Source organism: Aythya ferina (assembly GCF_964211825.1).
Source record: "Aythya ferina genome assembly, chromosome: 6".
NCBI lineage: Eukaryota > Metazoa > Chordata > Aves > Anseriformes > Anatidae > Aythya > Aythya ferina.
The window spans coordinates 17,939,338-17,959,269 of record NC_140303.1 but is presented as its reverse complement, the minus strand read 5'-3'; the positions used below and the strand labels follow the sequence as shown (position 1 = coordinate 17,959,269).

At 35.2% G+C, this 19,932-nt stretch overlaps 1 protein-coding gene across 1 annotated transcript in view; it reads right to left on the bottom strand.

Moving 5' to 3' along the window:
* Nucleotides 1-13,448, bottom strand: part of TTN (titin) — a 243,431-nt gene extending 229,983 nt beyond the window's left edge. The window contains exons 1-11 of the mRNA XM_084523042.1: nt 13,260-13,448; nt 11,044-11,147; nt 7,786-7,989; nt 6,850-7,137; nt 6,015-6,103; nt 5,681-5,925; nt 4,118-4,406; nt 3,744-3,896; nt 3,161-3,280; nt 2,032-2,169; nt 1,117-1,254 (exon numbers count right to left, since the gene is read on the bottom strand). Coding sequence (XP_084379168.1) covers nt 1,117-1,254; nt 2,032-2,169; nt 3,161-3,280; nt 3,744-3,896; nt 4,118-4,406; nt 5,681-5,925; nt 6,015-6,103; nt 6,850-7,137; nt 7,786-7,989; nt 11,044-11,134 — 1,755 coding nt within the window. The 5' untranslated portion in view covers nt 11,135-11,147; nt 13,260-13,448. The remainder of the gene's footprint in view (nt 1-1,116; nt 1,255-2,031; nt 2,170-3,160; nt 3,281-3,743; nt 3,897-4,117; nt 4,407-5,680; nt 5,926-6,014; nt 6,104-6,849; nt 7,138-7,785; nt 7,990-11,043; nt 11,148-13,259) is intronic.
* Between the last annotated feature and the right edge of the window lie 6,484 nt (nt 13,449-19,932).

Genomic DNA, 19,932 nt, shown 5'->3' with positions numbered 1-19,932 from the left:
GCTATACTACAGTAGAAAAGCTTTACTACTATGGTAATCCTACTGGAATAAAACAGTGTCAGCAAATGTCTGACTGTCAGAAATAATCAACTGAACAGAACTGAATTGATGTTAAAGTTTTCATTGTACAAAGAACAACACAATCCCAGCCTTAATATAGATAAGTTGTTTCATCTGACAACCATAAATTTGCAAGGAATCTGCTTGTAGAAAAAAAGATTGCTGAGTCAGAAATTTGGACAAGTAAACACTACTTGAAAGACTTTGGTAGTCAGTAAGCTTTCACAGAGATATCTGAATGTAGTCATGAATGATGCCTCACCTGAATGTAGGTGAGGCATCAATCTTGGTATCACTAGAAACTTATTTAATCACATTGATTCTATTACTTGACATCAACCCACCTAACAGGCATATTACCAAGAATTAATTTAAATACATTCTATTGTACTCAAGTAGATCTTAAAAGGTGAGTTTTGCAGATAAGACAAGTTGAAACAGCGCATTTCACATCTGCAACAGCTGTATTCACCTGATCATAAGCTAGATGAATTTGTTCTTTCTTGGCTGTAATTTCTTCTCTAGTTCTGGACACTGTGACTGGTGCACTGGTTTTATCAGTGGCAATTATTTTCGGAACTACAGTAGTTTTCTTAGCTTCCTTTTTAATCTAATTATTACAGCAGAAATAAAAGTTTCAGTTATCTTGAAAGATACTTGAACAATGGAAAAACATTTTTGGAATGGGAACAGGGAAGGTGAATTAAGGGGTTATAACCTTGTGCAGTGCAGACAGCTCTGTATTAAATGTATACTGATAAGTATTGTTACTCCCTGACACCTATTTAAGTAAAAGTCATGATTTAAAAAAAAAAAAAAAAAAAGTTAAAATTCAGGAGTCAGTCAGTCAAAAATAATTATGGGCATCCTATTAATGAAGACATTTGAGGTGGAATTATATAATCTAATTAACGGCAATCCCAAAAGTTTGTAAGTGGAATAAATCTTAGAAAAAAATGAGATGTAAATGTATAGTTAGTATTTGTTTAGGGAAAGAAACTATTTGCAAAGACTAGAGGATAACAAAACAAATAAGGTTTTTATAGTGCTATTCACCTTTTCATGGGTTATGCTCACTTGTTCTTGTTTGGTAGCAATTCCTTCTTTACTTTTCGATATTATGGCCGGTGTTTTAGGTTTATCAGTGGTAATTACTACCTTAGGTACAGAAGGTTTCACATCTTCCTTTCTTATCTAGTTTTTATGGTAAAGAAAAATAATAGTAATCAATAATGTCTGTCATCAAAATTACAGTTTTTCATGAAATTGGGACAAGATTTCAGAATGTATATCAATAAGAAAACATTACTGCTGAAATGGAATAATTCCTTTGTACAGTCCCAGTTGTAGCCTATCTTACATGCTAGCTGAACCAAGTCTATTCAAAACCATTAATATATTGCATTAATCTGTGTGTGAATTACAGAAGAATCTTCCCACTTCTTAGTCAATTGTACTATATTATTGCTATGTTTTGCAGAAAAAGTTTGAATAAAAATGAGTATTATTGACTTAATTTATGTCCATCAGTAGATGGAACTATTTCATTGGTTACTTCAATGAACAATAGTTCCAGAATATGATCTAGCAGGTGCATTCAGTCCTCACACTGAATTTTTAATGAACTTCATTAAATCAATCTGCACATATAAATAAGGATTATCCTATCATTATAGGATGACCTTTACAATTATCTTCATAAATCTGCCTTCAGACGAAAAGCAAAGGTCATTAATCACCAAATGAAATTGGCAATAAAAGCTATAATCCTCACAGGACCTACAGCTACATTCTTCCTCTGCAGACAGAGCTGATATGAATTCAGTAGATCTGGAGCAGCAATACTGGATAGGTTGTTTTATAAGTTTTCACTTTGTAATTTCCTCTTCATAAAGAAGCAGAGGACATCTGATGAGGAATGATGTATTATAAACTTGTTAGAGTATAAAAATCTATAACATCTTTACTCACCTTTTCATGAGCAATGTGCACTTGCTCATGTCTGGAAGATACTTCTTCTCTAGCTCTTGATATTCTTTCTTGTTCTTTGGCTTTGTCTGTGGCAATTATTACTGTGGGCACTGGAGTTTTCTCTGGTTCTTTTCTTACCTGGATGTTTACAAATATGGAATTCAAAATTATATATTGTTCAAAATATAAGGTAAGTGATTTTCTGTAAAAGTGGAAAAGGATACAAAAGAAAAAACAAACAAACAAACAAAAAAGCACAAAATAAAGACAGGAAAAATGTCCAAATCTGGATTTCAAAATCATCTAGTCTGGAAACAATGCCAACAACATAAACAACCTTTTTATAAAATGGATATGCATTTAACATAAAAATCATAAAACATTGAAAAAATGCTTGTTTTGCTACTGAAAGCAGTAATAAAAGAAATTGGATCAGAGAAAAACTGTTCTGCATCATAGTCTTTGAAAAAGTGTAGGATATTTAAAGTAAGTTTTAGGTAAGTTTCATTTTGCATAGAAGTCCAGAAGTAACCTGAACACAAGCATGTAATTTTCTGTCCAGGTGGGTTTTTGTTTCTCAGTACTCATGGGTTACAGTTCCTTCCTCACATTTCAGCATTTCAGAATGCAAATGTAACATTTCTCTGCAAAAGCTGCTATTCCATCAAATCAATTTATCTTATAAAACACATGCTAAAATAACCTGAATCCCAAATCACTTGTTAATATTGTCAAAACAGATTTCAATGCAGAATGAGTTTTTCCTCTTTATTTTGACCCATTGTGCTGTCAATAAACAAAACAGGCTACAAGCTTAGAAACAGAAACATTGAAAATTTAACATAAACAATAGCTTTTTTTCTAAGTTAAATTTTCAGAAAGTTATATATCACATTCTTAAACATTAACTGTGGAAATAAAATTTAGAAAAGAAAAAAAAAAAAGGAAAGGCATCACCAAGGAGGGGCAAGAGAACGATAGCAATGTAAACTAGAAGAATGGAAAAATATCAAAGGAGAAAATAATTTCACTGGATGTCATTTTCATTGTTCATAGGCTTGTCTTCTTCATATTTGATTTTTTTCGAATAAGATAGGGTATAAGAATTGTGGATAACATCTGTATTCACCTTTTCATGAGAGATGTGCCTTTGTTCTTGTGAAGTAACAATTCCTTCTCTAGATCTTGATATTACTGTTTGTTTTGTAGCTCTATCACTGGTAAGTACTACCGTTGCCTCCTTTCTCATCTGATTTTTGTAGTAACAGACAAACAAAAAATTAATTTTAAGGCTTTGGTTTTAACAAATTGATCATGAAAAGAAGGAAAAAGAAGATAGGAATGCAAGTGAAGGGAAAATACTAAGGGAGAATTATTTTATTTCTAGTGGGGAAAGTATAAATAAGACATTAGAAGAAAGACTTCATCAGGGTATGAAAAATGTTAGAAAATAACTGATAAGGGAAAATACAGGATCACTTTCATAGAAGGCATTCTTAAACTTAGAAAAAGTTTAAGAATAATTAGTTCAATCCTGCTATGAAGGGAAGTGATGGAATAAGTGATCCATAAGCATTCCTTTACAGTCCAGATGCTCTATATGAGTATGCATGCTTTTATGGTAATGGCTTGTTAATTCTTCGCATGCTTTGTTTGCATGTTGGATGAAGGGATAAAGGGGAAATCATCGAATGTCTGTGCTCTACTTCTACCTGCTCCTGAACAGACTGAACATGTACTGCAGTCGCTGCTGTCCTTTTAGCAGTTTGTTCTACAACACTTGGAGCTGGCTCTCTCACCATGGCTTGATCCACAGCAGCAACAACTGTAGCAACAGCTGCTGTTTTTTCACTGTCCTTTCTTACCTAAATTAGTCACATCAAAAGACATTTCTTCATGTTTTGCATACACTCAAGAGAAGCACAAGACAAATACATAGAAAGAACTTTGCAGTCAAACAAAGATTTGCAGCAGGAATCTCTCAACAGCAGTTACACCCAAGTCTTTATGCACAGCCTCTCAGATTCAGCAGTAGTGAGTCCACACACAGAGCAAACACAATGTTCTTTCCAAAAATAGACTTTACCTCTTTAGCACCAGCTGCAACCTCACCAGCGGTGGCACCACTAAAGGTAACTTGTTCTTGGACCCCGTATCTCCCCTCCCATCTTTCTTCTGTTCTTATTTGGGTAGCACTTGTAGATAATCTGGTTTCCTTCACCTGGGCTTCAGTAGTTGCACTGTATCCTTCCTGCTTCCAAGGAGGAAGGACTTCAGCCCCAGCTGTTGTCACTACCTGTGCTTTACGGATTGGAGATGGAGATTTCACTGGTCTAATAGGAGAGGTGGAGATTCTTCCAGCAGGAGAAACGGACCTAATGACAAGATGTAGTATTAATGTAGTGTAATAAATTAAGCTTTTGGGGTGTTACACTTGAAAATTACATACATCTATTTTTAAAATTATACTTAATGTGTATTCTTTTCCTACTCATCACTGTAACACATCATTTCAGCAGCTTAGATTTCCAAGTTGAAATAAGGGCAAATGTCAAAGTGCATTTCGCACAAGCACATATATTTAAATATCTAAATATATAATTAGTCTCTATGTCCCCTGTCTTTGTTTTCCTAATAGGAATGGTATAAAAGGCCTTTACAAAATGCTTTCACAGGCTGTCTAGCTTACATTTTTTTGGAGATACATGTATGTCTCATTTCCCAAATAACGTTCATTAATGTTGCACTATTACAGCAGTAGGGGGCAGCAGCATCACATTAACTTTTAGATTCATTTTCGAATGTAATGTTGGTCTACGAGTGGTTTGACTAGCATAGCAGAACGGGACTTCTAGTTCCACATGCACTCTAGATGGCACTATTGAGTTATTCTTTCACCTAGCGTTTTAGTCCTTGTTAGCATCAATTCATTTTTGTCTGTACTTGCAAGTTATTCTCGCTGGGGCAAAATTCATCAGCACATCTAGTATTGGCAATTTAGATGGGGTTCTGCTGAGCTTGGAGATATTGCTTTGGGATGCTGGGACTACAGGACTTCTGAAACAATTATCTCTTTACCTGTCTCTCAGCATAGACCTACCCAGGTCTCCCAGATCACAGGTCCTGCTCTTCAAATCACGCACCTTCCTCCTCAAGACCCTTTATACAGCAGAGCTAGATTTCATTTTCCATAACCACATTCACCTTGCCTACATTCCAAACATGATTTCTGCAGTCATTACGAGCCCGTACATATAACATTTTAAATATATTCTTCCATTCTGTTTGCCACTCAGTATTATTGCTCTTTTCTCTGTTTGTATAAAATAATCATCAAGGGACAACTGCCCAACTGTTTTCTTCTTTCATCATGAGCCTGGAGCTGTGTGTGCTACTTCAGTTGTATGTAAAATAGTCAAAAGTGATTTATTCTCTAAACAAATTTCTTCTTCCATATGGGACTGAAAATTTACAGAAGGGAGGTACATATTTCTTTTGTAGCAGTGTCAAATACAGCATTTTATATCTCTCAGAATAAATTCATAGTTGATATTAAGTCAGTGCATTTTCATTTCTCTCAATCTGCATTTCTGCTGTAGGTAGAACTGATTCAAAACCTAATATTATTTGAAAGATTAATGAGGTTTACCTTACTGGTGAGGGTGTTGGTGCTCTGACATGTCTTACAGGTGATGGTGATTGTCTTACAGGTGACGGTGATTGCTGTCGTGCCATTTGAGCTTTTGCAGCAATTATTGGTGGGGTTGGTGATTTTGATGTAGGTCTGGGAGGCATTCGTGGAGGTGCTTTGTGTGGGAGCTGTTGGGCTGTTGCACCTTCTATGACCATTTCAACACTTGTAAGTGATCTGGCATCAAAGTGGGTTTCAATCTTCTGCAATGAAACCAAGAAAAAAGTCTGAGATACTGCAGACATAATCATTCATATTTAAGCTTTACCTCCTTTGTTTTTAAAAAGTATACCTTTTCAATTCTGGCTTGTCTTGTTTGTGAAATCTGAGCAGTCGAAATGATTGTCTTTGTCTTTTTAGCAGGAACGGCTTCTTCCTCACCTTTTGGAAGAGAAAATATGGTCAGGAGAATTGCATATGGCAACAATAAATATTTGCAGAAATAAATGAACGGTCAGTTTAACTTATATAAAAATGTATATAAACAATGGAGAAAGAATAAAGCAGTCATCTGTTTTTCCTGCAATAGCCACATAATGATAATTGTGATAAGAGTCAAAATATTTGTCTTTCTGCATTACTATGTCATTAGAACGTACATAAATAAAAATACATCTATTGCAGATTCTTCAAAATCAGTTCTGGACCCCAAATGACTATACAGGCAATTTGGAAGTCTAACAAAGATGAAATCCAAGAGAGGCTTCTCTGGGTAGAATGATTCAGTGTTATAATTCTCCTCTAAGAACGTTTGTCAATTTTACCTAGCTTACTTACAAGACCATGTACAGTTATGTAGGGTAATATGTCTATTTTACCAAAGCCAGATTAAAAATATAACCTTGATAAATATGCTGAATAAAGCAAGAACAACAGAAACTATTCTACACTTGATTCTCTCTACTGTCTATATCCCTCAGATTATAGAAGACCTACGTTGGATAAAGGATCCTTTTAAATTCTCAGACAACAACCTTTGGCAAATTTCACCAGAGAATGCTTTTTTATTAGAAATTATTAACTCTTGAGAAAGAAGTTATAAATTGACTTTGATGTAGTGGTGCATATTGTACTATTAAAACAACAAATACTCTTACTTTTATGGCTTGTAATCTCAGTTTAATTACCTTGAATCAGCAATTCGGCTGTTGAAGTAGCACGTCCCACATTATTTGTGGCATTTACTGAATAGGTACCGGAGTCTTCAGGATATGCTTCTGCAATTATTAGGCTGTAAAGGTCTCCTTCTTGTAAAATTTGAAAATCGGGGGAGCTTTGAATTTCTACTCCATCCCGATAAAACTTCACCACAGGTGTAGGGATTCCAGTCACTCTCACGTCAAGACGGACTTGACTTCCCTGCCTTGCAGTCATGCTCTGTAGTCGTTGTGAGAAGTTTGGTGGTGCTGTTGCAGCTGCAGTTTTATTGAAGAAATAAGTAGAAAATAATAGTTTACATTTAAAAGAATTATAAGGGCTAGGTATTTTCTTTACTATAAGCGCACACGGTCTATTTCTCCTTCATGTGGTACTGACAGAGACCTTCTCAAATATTCAAAACATTAGAAATTGATTTTCCAAAGCACAAGCACCCTTAACTTTTTTCCATATGTTTAACATTTCTGTCATTTCTGATTATGTCCATGATTAGAAATGCTTGCAGAATTAGAAGTACATTGATTATAACCACAGAGGGTGTCTGACTCTATAAGTGAGTTACTGTTCTAAATATCATTGAGGGCTCCATTCTGCAGAACTTTATCCTTCTTCTATGACTGGTTTGAATGTAACCAATATGACAGGTCAGATGAGTAGGGTAGGACAGATGTTTGTAATTCTGATTAAGAGTTTACAAAATGAAGATTATACAGTCAACATGTGAAGGATGCTATTATAAATTTTTGTTGAGGATATATGCTGAAGTCTAGGCTGCTTGAGGGAAAAAATCTTTATTTATTTGCTGATTATCCAACCTTTTTCATCACCTGTGACACTTCTGCTATTGCTCCCTTTCTCACATTACTAGCAGAGACAAACATCTTTTTTTTTTAGCTGCCTGATACCTGTTACAAGTAGCTCAGCAGTACTAGTGGCTTGCCCAGATCCATTGGTGGCTTGTATGGTGTATCTTCCACTGTTTGCTTCTGTCACGGTGGGGATCACCAGTTTAGCGCGGCCATCACTAAACGAGATCTGCACACCAGGCAGAGTTGCAGAAGAGAGAACCTGGCCATCCCGATACCAGCTCACCTCAGGAACTGGGAAACCTAAGAGAAAATGAGATTAAGATTCTATGAAATACCGTACATCCAAACCCACCAAAATACTTGATCATGCATACACAGTTACAGCAATGGCATAGGCACAGATCTATGATCCAGTGACACAATAGTAAAGGAAATTCTTTTTTAGAAAAGACTTTAAAATACATAGAACATTAGGATAAGGGCACTGGCAACTGCATTCAGGAAACTGCTTGAATAAAGAGTGGACTGCAGTTTCTGGCAATCCTGTTGAGGAAGGACTGTAGTCACACTAGATGATTAGTTTTACTTGATGAAAGTTTTACTTGTGTAAAAAAACATTTTTACACACATGTAAAATATAAATTCACATACACTGAATGAGAAAATGCAGCTAATATTAGAGGAGATTAGAAATTAAGGTAGTGAATTTCTTGAAATATTGCCAATATCTTTTATTTTCTTTATGCGACATCATGATTAGTGAACACAGGGGTTTGTGTGGTAAATCAAACAAGGGAAATATTTTTTAAAAACAAGGCAATTTTGATTTCTCAAAGTGTCATATTCAAGGGATCCAAATTTAGAAGCTATTTTGAAACTCTGAACCTGAGTTCAATGCCACAAAGCTTGGGTACTAAAAGATACAATCAACTTCAGATTATTGCTATTTTTGCCTGGTTTATATGGAATAGGGATTTACTTTTGTACATACCATATTACACTACGACTTAAGTTTTTTGAGATTTATTGCTAAAGAGAAGAATATGAGCATGAAGTGTCTCAGCTTTACTGTTTAAGAAGTTTAATTCTATTAAATTGTCCTGACAATGATGTAAGTGATGGGAATTGCCAACCTGTAACCTACATATATATGTACTGCTTTCAACAATATGTCGAATGTAAAGATGGCTTGCATTGGGTAATACAACAATATATTGGTTCAAAGAAAGTCAAGAAAAGTACTCATTAATTCTTTAAACAGCAAAAACAAAACAAACAAATAAGCAGAACTTCTTGATCAGTACTATGAAGACATGAGGATGGGCACAGTTCTAACACCTGCTGCACTGCAGACCTTCTTGACAGTGACATGCTGTCTCATTTCCCCTCAGCCACTGCTCACCTAGTAGAGCTATCCCTATGATTATGCACCAGCTGCTCCAGCATTTACTGCTTCTGAATCAAGGGGCTTGAGGGTGCTGTACTTTTTGAGTGCACAGAGAAAGACTGGGTATTTTTATCAGGTATCAATATTCTGCAATATGGCACTTAATGCACAATCTGATGCAATACAGTACAGTTTCACCTTACAGACCATAAAACTGCATCTCAGGCAGTTGCTAAACTCTTCATAGTACTCCTAGATTAACCGGGCTTTCCACATTCAAATGGCAGCTCTGTATTAATACTTAACATTGACCGTTATATATGAGTCATCAGAGATAAACCAAAAGTTTGAATTTCAAGTTCATAATAATTCATGACTTATGGGAAGGACAGAATAATGCAGCAGAAATAAAGCTGTGTAGCCCATTATTAATGCAATTAGTTAAAGAAAGAAAACTGTCACTTTTTATGCATTAGAAACTAAACCACTGTCAAATTCGTCAATCTTGGTAAATGCTGTTTGTGCAGAAGTATTCCAAAATCCCACAGTATGTGTAAGAGCTAATAAGAGATATCCTCACGTGAGATTTGGAACTAAAAGAAAAATATGGTAAATATGGTATATACAGTTAGAAAAAATACAGTATCTTCTGTAGGAAAATCAAGTTCCCTAAGTACTCCATGATATTACACAAATGAAAAGAGCTGAAATCACACATTGAGCCATAATATTAGCATCCTAACTGTTTCTGATGGCATATTTATGTATTTGTTTGTAATGGACAATGGATTTATTTGATAAAACTTTTTCATATAAATGTACAGACAACAAGAGAGACAATTAACTGAAGGATAGAGGACCAAACAGCAAAAAAATGACATGAAAAAATATCAAAGATTTAGTCTTCAGAAAATGTAGGTGTTCAAACACCTTGTGCGAACCAGTGCTGGCCAAAGGGTCCAAGTGACGAATCATAGTGGACCATAGATGTCAGTGGTTTATAGTTTGGACAGATCATGTGTTTGCACCTGTCACAGAGCATCTGTGTAGTTCCAGACTCAGAAGAGTGTTTTATGGTATGTGGATCATCACATTGCTAATGCCTGTAAGACAGTATAATTCCCCAGCAAGAACATGTGCCTTTTTTACTTAGTCATTGCTGAGGTCAGAGACACACTTAGAACACCGTGTTGGTTATCTGGTAATGTTGTCTCAGGGCTTGCATGTTTGTTTGTTTTTTCCACATGCTAAGGTGTTTTCATTTTGTGGGGATTGGCAAAAAGAATTATCCTATAAAGTGATGGTGCATCTTCAAATTGCGATAACAACTTAGATAATATTAATCCAGCATTGTACTATCATGATCAATATAAAACTCTACTGCCTAGCAAATTAGAGTTTGCTACTCTCTTCATTGGCCATGTGAACCTAGATTTTGTGCTTCTAACCTGTCAGAACTCTGAAATTAACTAAATTTAAGGACACAGAAGGAGAAGCATGCCTTAACCAAAATGAGGCTTAGCACTAGGTCAATGAAGAACTGGCACTTGCCCTCACTTTTGCACCCTGGTTTCTCATTATCACCCAAATAAGACTACTCTCTGCACTGATATGAATGGCCCTGATTTGAACAGTATCCATTTTTCTGTATATACATTTTTTTGTGCTATTTTCCCCCAGTTTTGACAACTGTAACATACATGAGAACTTGGAATACCAGCCTCATTGGCAGGATGATTGGCTATTGACTGGAAACCATTGTAATTTTGTACAGTATGTTTGTGGAAACCTGACAGCACCTCACAACCTCTGAGGGGATGCATTCATATTTCAACATATTTCAGCTGATCTTTACCCATTCAGATTATGAGCTATGATAAGTGTTTTCATTTGTCTTCCACAGCATAAATGTTATCAATCACAATAATAATAAAAATTAATCTTGCAAGAATGAAGCAAAACCTTACCACTAATATGAGCCTCAAAGGTTGCGGCACTACCCTCCAGTGCCACAACACTTTGTAACGGCTGCGTAAATGTTGGTGCTTTTGTCGTCATCTTTACAGGCACTCTGAAAGCAACAAAAACATAATTAGATATTACTGGTCATATTACTACTATGCACACATTCTTCTGGCTAGATATTAGGAATGTCTGTACTCATAATATATCACTCTTAAGAGTTTTAAATCACATTGACCTGGTGAAAGGGGAAAATGTAGGTTTTGAAAAGTTGTATAGCAAGTTAATCTTAGGGCACGCTTAGCTGAGCTGGATGTGAAACTTATATTTAGTAAAGCTGTGAATTGGCATTACAAATGTGTTGCAGAAGTTCTGCCTGAATCATTGTGTGACCTTGTGAAGGTCATCTAGTCTCTATTTCTCCATTATTCTCCTTTATCAAAAGAGAAAACAATCTCTATGTAAAAGTTCTTTGATATGATCTGAAAATATTTTGTTAGTGTAAATTATTTGCATTCTGCAGTGGGAAGAGAACTAGGTCAGTAAGCAGCAACTTAACTTGTGAAGGTCTAAAATCTATTTTGGCTTTTAATAATTAAAAGTTGCCAGCAGGCTCTCTTTGAAATGCAGCCTGTAAGGAATTAATAATTTCATTTTACACAGAACCATACTGGCATTACAGATACAGATAAAACTATTCTTTCTTAGAGAGTATCTCAGTGGAATTTTGAATATGGGGAGACAACCACCTTCGAAATGTGAGCTAGGGTATAAAGTAGCCACTGACACTGATGGTTTGAACAACTGCAGAGCTATGTGAAATCTGAAAGAAAAATAGTTTGCCTTCTCTTATGCCACTAGATCCTACTTTGAAATAGCATACTGCTACTGAAAAAAGTTTCTATCAGAAGTATTTTACATTTGCACGAATATATTTATTCAGTGATGTTAAACTCAAGGTTTTAAATTTTCATTTTTTTAAAACTTAGCTAGTATCTTAATAATAACATGCATCTAAGTTACTTTTTTTCTCATTAAAAAAAAAATACTCCTCTGAGCATATCGTGTTTTACTAAAAAGGATTAACCTCATTATCTTTTCAAATTAATCCCACACATTTACTGGTGTTTACTTTGACTTTTCTGCCTGATTCTGTGACAGTTCCAGATTTCAAGATTAATGAGAAGGTGAAGTTCCTTTCACAACAAGCCACATTTATGCTGCTTTTCAAAGGTGTGAAAATTCTTCATGACAAGTTCTCTCACTGAAATCAGTGGATATAATTTTGGGATTTAGACCTGCTTTTTATTGCCCCTACTAGTTATCTGGATGCTTGTTCAAGCTTGACAGAAAACAGACTCCTATCAAACTTCTCAGCTTCATGGGAGAAAATGTGTTCAAATTAGACAGAAATGGCCAACAGTTTGTCCTAGCACAACAGCAGTTTTCTGAAAGGAAGGTGAAAAAAAAAATACCTCTCACATATAATTCACTGAGATCTACTTCAGTTACAACTGTAGGTTTTGAACCTCAGCTAAAATACATGGAAATTGGCTTACAATATAAATAAACATTATGAAAGCTTATACATAAATTTGAAGACATTAGAATAGATTAGAAATCATTTAAGCATAATTGTCATTGAGTTCACATAAAATTTATGTATTTCATTGTCTAGGCAAATTTTGGTGATGAAGATCTGATCTTATAAGGCTTTTCATACAATTAGGATTGAAAGTATGCATCTGAAATGTCATGTTCCAGAAATAACCTTCCCAGATATGAATGACAACAGACAAGTGTTCCAGAGCTGCCATGTAATTGATACCTTAGCAGTTGATTCCCTTAAAAAGTCATCAGTGCTTAGCTGATACCATATGCATTTTATCAGAGCTATTCTTGGAGCTTCTCAGTTTATCTCTTGATGGCATAACCTTGAACACTCAGACCAGAAAGGAGTTTTTAATTTAAGCAGATGTTTCCATGCAGTTTTCAAACCTTAATTTAAACCAACTTTAACAATATACTGTAAAAACCTTTTTACTGAGCATTATCAAAATTTACCCCCTGAAATTTAAAACATAATCTTTTTAGACAATTTATTTGATCCATGTCCATAGTCTGAAGTCTATACCCCATAAGAGCAAACATAGATAATAGACCACATTAGGCTTATTGACTGATAAAATATTTGTTACATTAGGAGAAATGTGTTACTAACCTGATCTCTCAAAGTGCCTGTAGGAGTGGGCTAAGCCCAACGAAATCTTCTTGAACGACGTCCTTATCCAGAGTAAGGTTTTTTTAGACAATCCCAGCATGAGAATTTTAGAGCCTCTAACCATAAAAACAAAACTACACAGTCTTGACAGTGTAGTTTTGTTTTTGCAATCCCTACACCCGAGGCGAGGTGGGGAATGCACGACTGCTCAGAAGTGCTAACATGGTTGTTTTACTTTATATACCCCAGCTCTGCTGACAGGTCTACATCACCATACCAGTGACAATTCTGATTGGTTTCCTAAAAGAAAGTATCCTGTGAGAGGGGACCCACTCTATGTAACCATACACCACCTGTTGGTTTGATTGACAATACTAATTTTAGAAGCACAGAAGGGATTCACTGAGAAAACAGCATCTGTTCCAAAGATTTTGGTTTATAATCCAGTTTGGTTTATAATATACAATTTAGAAGCCATTGCAGATTTCCTAAGTTAGAAGCAAAAGAGGAAAAATTAATAAGAACTTTAGCAGAGGACATAGACAAGTCAGCAGTAGTCATATCAGCAAGATTTAGCCTTACTTTCTTGCCTTATAAAATGTACAAGAAGCTACCAAATGCATCTGTCAATCACCAGACTAAATAAGTAAACTGATCTCAGACATGTGGCCATATGCTATTAGAATATACTGTTAAAATGTATGTATGTTTGTTTTTTCCCCATAGCAGTAAATTGTAAAATTGTATTTGTGGATGTATAGATTTGACTACTGATTCTTTTTGTTTCCTTTATGATTTTTTCTGTTGGATATTCCAAGCAGTTGAGCTTAAACACTAGTACGCAGAGTGCAGAAGTAAAAACTTGGTGAGCATAATTTAACATAGATAACTACTGTAATTGCTTAAAAAGTAGATTTTAAGTCTAACATTTTTTTTCTAGACCTGTGGTGGCCTTGTGCATTCTGAAGATTTAATCATTCATGGACTAGCATATTAGGTTGCAAACTTCCACTGCTGCAGCTTCTCCAGTCTGTGCAGCTAATTGTACTGTTAGGTTGGTTCCCTCAGAAATAGTGGTCAGAATTAGAAGAGTGTTCTTGTCTGTAGCAGGGAGTTTTATCACCACAGCTCCACATCTGCCTGTTCCCATTGTTGTCTTATTCAAAGATCCATTTCTTTCCCTATAAAATTTAATATTTCTAACTCATATGCAGCAAACTCTTTAAGCACATAATTGTCTCATAAGACTATTTATGTGGTTAAAGTCAAGCTTGTGCTTAGCCTTTTTGGTAAGGGGCTGTGTGCTGTTACCAAGATCTGCACTGAAAATGATCCCCTGAGCACATCCCTGAGAGCTGTCCTTATAATAGGTTTGCTCCCTCTAAGGGAGGAAGGAGACCAACAGCTTCATAGTACCAATTCCATCTCTCAACCAAAAGGCTCTAGTAGTGCCAAACGCCAAACATTAAGAAAAGTACAACTGGGAAAGGCAGTTTAAAAAGAATACTTAGAAAATTAAATGCAGGTTGGAGTTTTGTAATACCAGCTGAAGTTGTGTTTGAAAACAATCTGAAGGAACTTTCAGCAAGAGCTCCAGAAACTGCCAAGAGAGATCACCACTACTATAGTTCTTGTGAGGGGTGTTACACTATGGCTAACAGATCTGAAATATACAAGAAAGGTCATACTGCTGCCTGTACTGAAGTACTCTGTACTTTTACTTCAGTACTCTGCCCTTCAGTTTATCCATCTGTGCTATGGTGGTCTCTGCCCTTTAAATTATCCATCCCATAACATCAACTTTACCACTACACCTAGCATGCAGCAGTAACAACAGCAACAGAAACTGGAATAGTCTCTTATACTGGTACCATCTAGAGTCTTGCAGAAGTTGAAAGTCAGAGTACTATGCTTCATATTTGATTTCTGGTGCAAGTAGATGTCAGAGAACCTAATTTTTCTGCATAAGACTTAGCATGATAACAAATGCACCTTATTAGCAGAGAGGAAAACTTATCTTCTACTAAAGGATACAGAATGTCTGAAGAAATCTGTGTAAAGGTCTGATTCTAAATAGAGACTTGCTAAAATAGCAAATGGCAATTTTTTCTGTACTTTAACATTCAAATATTCAGTAAAAAAATCAACTTGGAGAAAACACACTGTCTAAAATCTGCAAATTTAGCAATTAAAAAAAGAAAAAAGAAAAAAGGCAGCTTATTGATGATGTCTAAGTCAAATAAACAATGAAAACTTTTATGAAATTGTGATAATTTCTAAATGAGAGAAACGTGAAAGCTGTCACTTTTGAAGATGAGATAGCCAGAAGTTCAATTTTTGCAATTTCAATCAAGTCAGCAACAATTGCTAAAAATAGAAATTTACAAGAAAAAACATTCTGCTGTATTCAAATATATAAACAGAATATTCTGGATTTTTAATACAAGTCCTCTCCCCCCCCCCTCTTTTTTCTTTCCCAGAAGGTTTACATCGCCTTTGATCACTACTAAATCTACCTGCAATCTACCTGCATCCGAATAAAAGTTTTTACTTCCTCAACTTTTTCTTTTGCTGGTGGATTCAGAAATGAAATCAGTGAAATATTTCTTTCATGCTCTTAAGGAAATAGGAATAATTTACATCCCATGCTTTAATAGACGGTCAGCCCAGTGTGATTTCTGCATGCTTAGTGTCACATATTGTATCTACAATACAAAGGAGAAGGACAAGTTCAGTGTTCACACTGTGTAGCAAAGACATTGCTAGCAAAAACATGACATTATTTCTTTGCTTCAGGATCAAGGAAAAAATAGATCAAGATAACAACAAAGATATTTTTTTTCAGGCAGACAGAAAAACTGGGGATTATTATTCAAGTTTCAGCATTTGCTTCAAGCTGCTATTACTTTAAGTAGAAACTATTTATCGTCAATGTTACTAGAGGATATATATTATACTGTAAGCCAGCGATACACTTGAGAAATAGCAGGTAATGTAACATAATAATGAAACATTGTGGCATTGATACCAACAACCACTTTGTATGTGATTCACCTTGTTCAGCTCTAACAATCCCATTGACTTGATGAGCATAGCTACACAAAAGAAACAACTACTTGAGTATGCCCACATGAAGATAACTTGAAAGCTCAATACTAGACATAATAATAATAGAGCTTAGAAACAAAATCTTTCTTTCTAAAATATTGAAAGCTTCAAACAGCTGCTTGGGCAAGTTTTCAATGTACTTCAGTTTTAATGAAATGAAAATTCCTAATTTGCTTTAAAACAACAACAACAACAACAAAAACCCACAAACTTCTCTTCATAATTTCTTAATCAGCAGTGGTTTGCTATGTGCTGTAGCTGCAAAGCCAATATGACATAAACCCTGCTTTCTTTCCTAGGGTTCTGTTCATTTGTCTACAGGTTAATTTGCAAACTGCATGGAAAGAACCAGTATCTCTCTCATTTCCTTCTCTACTTCTGTTTTCCTTTGGTTCTTTCATAATTTTTGTCCTTTCCTACACGATGTGTTTTATACCTCCTTCTGTATACTATTTTCATGTCATTCTGCCTCCAAACTGATTATAGAAAACCAAATGTGCCATGAAAAAAATGATTTGGTTATTTTAAATAAAATTTCTCACCTATAAGAAGCTGTCCTAAATCCTTACAGGACTGGTAAAACACAACTAGAAATGTAGTTATATCTTATGTCCTTGATGAATTTCCAATTTTCTAAAGCCTACTTCTGAAAAAAACTATTGGTTTCAGTTCCTCCCCCTCACAGTCCTTCCTTCTTTAATCTTAGAAATGACTAAAAAATTCGTAACCATTAAACCATTAAATTCTCACCTGAAATCAACACACAAAAATTCCACTACCCTCATCAACCCCCTTTCCCCAGTACATCCTATAAACAGTGCTTTGTAATGAAACGTAGGGAACCTTAAATACACACTATAAACTGCATAATATTAAGAACCATGTTTGTGTACTGCAGCTGGCTTCTCAAAAGCTGCTACATTTTCAAATGCTAACATCTCTTATCTGAGATATTGTACATGTTTATGCAAGATCTATTAATCCTTTTCAACAAGAACTAATTTTGCTTGAAGAAAATAGCTTTACTTACTAGTGAAAAAGGTACTGTCAGTTGCTCCCACCATAGAAAAGATAACTAAGGCACTAAGCAACTTTTCAAACTACTCTATTTATTTAATGCGTGAACAACTTACTGAGAACTGTGACTAGATTTGAAAGGGTGTGGAATAGTTATCAGGATCCATATACAATAATTTCATGTTGATAGTTGTCGCTTATCATATCCTTGGAAATATCTAAGAAGAAGATTTACGGACATTACTTTAGAGCTCATACCTACCAAGTTTTCCCTAATTTTTTTTCAATTTCATATGCATGTTTACATATGCTAAACAAGGAAGGCATATAAAAAAATGCTTAGCTCTTCACCTGAGAAAACGTCCTACCAACAACGCATGAGACACCAAGAATATATTTACTGATGTCTAACTATTCCATTTCCTTTCACAAAATAATAATTAAAATCTTAATAGTGGGGACAAATATTGCACAGAGACACTCCTTAGAATTTAATAGATGCATGTGCCCCATCAAGTTTTTCATACCTTTTATCAGCAGCTTGGGCATCAACAATTTATAAAAAGATAAGCAAAAAAGCAAACAAACCAAGAAACAAAGACAAAATTAACGTGTTTCATAACTGATAAATTCCATGGGATCATTTGGAGCAATATCTGTGCTACTCATTGGCAAAAGGTTGGCAGTTTTTTTCTTTATCTGTTTGCAAACAAAGCTTTCTGCTGTTTTGTAAGAAAACCATATGACAGAACAGATGCACAGATTTCTGTTCTGCCTTGTGTATTATTTAGAAAAGTTTTAAGAAAATTGTGTATTTATTTACTTAAGTCATGTTATATGCATCAGGGAAAAAAAGCCCATCTCATATATAACAAAGTTCAATTTATTTCTACAGGCTGACAATCAAGAAGGAAAGCAAGAACCACCCAACACCTTAGGCAACTTTGCTGAGATATTAAGATCAGAAGGCACTGAATTCTACTTTCATTTTCACAGAATGGCTTTTTAAACAGGAAATCTTATAAGCCATACTTAAAAGTTCCACTGATAAAAGAACATTTATTATAGGGTGAGTTGATTTCATTTTTTGAGATATCTGATACATATTCTCAGTCCTCTGCATGCTATTACAGTTAGAAACAATATATCCTTTGAAATCTTTAAACAACATATGCAGAGGAAGGGTTTAGCAGAAACGTAGTTGTATGGGATCCACTGGTTGTTTAATGTTTGTCTCCATTCCATCTTGGAAAGAACTCCTTTTGGTGAAAGATACAGTGTAATTAAAAAGAGCAAGAACATCAGTCCTTAGTTACTATATTTACGTGCATACATACACAGCCTTGTGACTCTTTCATGGGCAGAATGCCATTGACTTTTCTATAATTTCAAACAAGCGATTTATGTGATCAGGTGAAGACATGTACATGATATTTTTTCAGCTCATTTCCTCTCTAGGACTGTGCTTTAATTTGGAGAGAAATCTAGGTTACTACCAGCCAACTTGCACACTGTTGGAAACATGTTTAATGTTTTGGCATTATGATTGAAGCAACTGTCAAAATATTTTATTCCCTATTTTGCACAGATGACATCTACTTGGATGTAGCACAAAGATGTTGTGCTTCTTAAACTCTTGTATGCTTCCTCTGGGAAGTGTGAATGCATTGTTGTCATATATAAATCCAGTGTAGGACTAATCAATGTTTATAAAAAGAATGACAAATTGTTGCACAATAGGCAGTTGGAGAAAAAACACGTGCATCTGTTTTATTATATAAGCCACATGCAGTACACTAAATAGATAAATGAGTAACAGGAATCATTTGCTAACTATGACTTTGAAAATGTGAATCAGAAGGACGAAGGTGAAGAACAGATAGCCCCAAGTCTAACTAGATGTTCTGTGCCAGTCAAACAGCCAGCCAAAACAGGTCTTTTCCTCAGCCAATTGTTTTACTGCTGCAAGTGGATGACACTCCAAATGTCCTCCTCTTTCTCTGCAGGGAGCTTTCCAACTCAAAAAGACACCTAGTCTCTGAATTCAAGAGATGAAAACAAAAATTTCTTCTTGCTAATGATTGCCCTACAATCCAAATGACTTTTCAGTTCAGGTTTTGTCTGTAACCTGAATGGATGCTGCATGTCTTTAGCAATTTTACCACTGGGGAAGAATCCCCTTGGCTAAACTAAGGATGAGTTTACAAACTAGCTGGGGTATTGCTTCATAAATGCACTCCTTTGGATCACAATGACATGCATCAACTGGAAATGGACTGCTTTGTCACAGCAATCCAATCCTGAAAACACAAGCTATGTAATTCTCCATTATGCTGCCTTAAAGAGATTCCTTGTTCCCTGAAGACATTATTGGTACTAAGTATGCATTAGACAACATTTGCAATAATTAGTTATGAGTTCTTTAGAAGCCCAGCCCCTTCTGGAAATGTCTCAGTATTGTTAGAAATGCGGTAACACAGCATTTAATATACAGGAATAGATATAAACAGTAAAGTAGTACATTATAAACTGTAATACAGTTTATGAG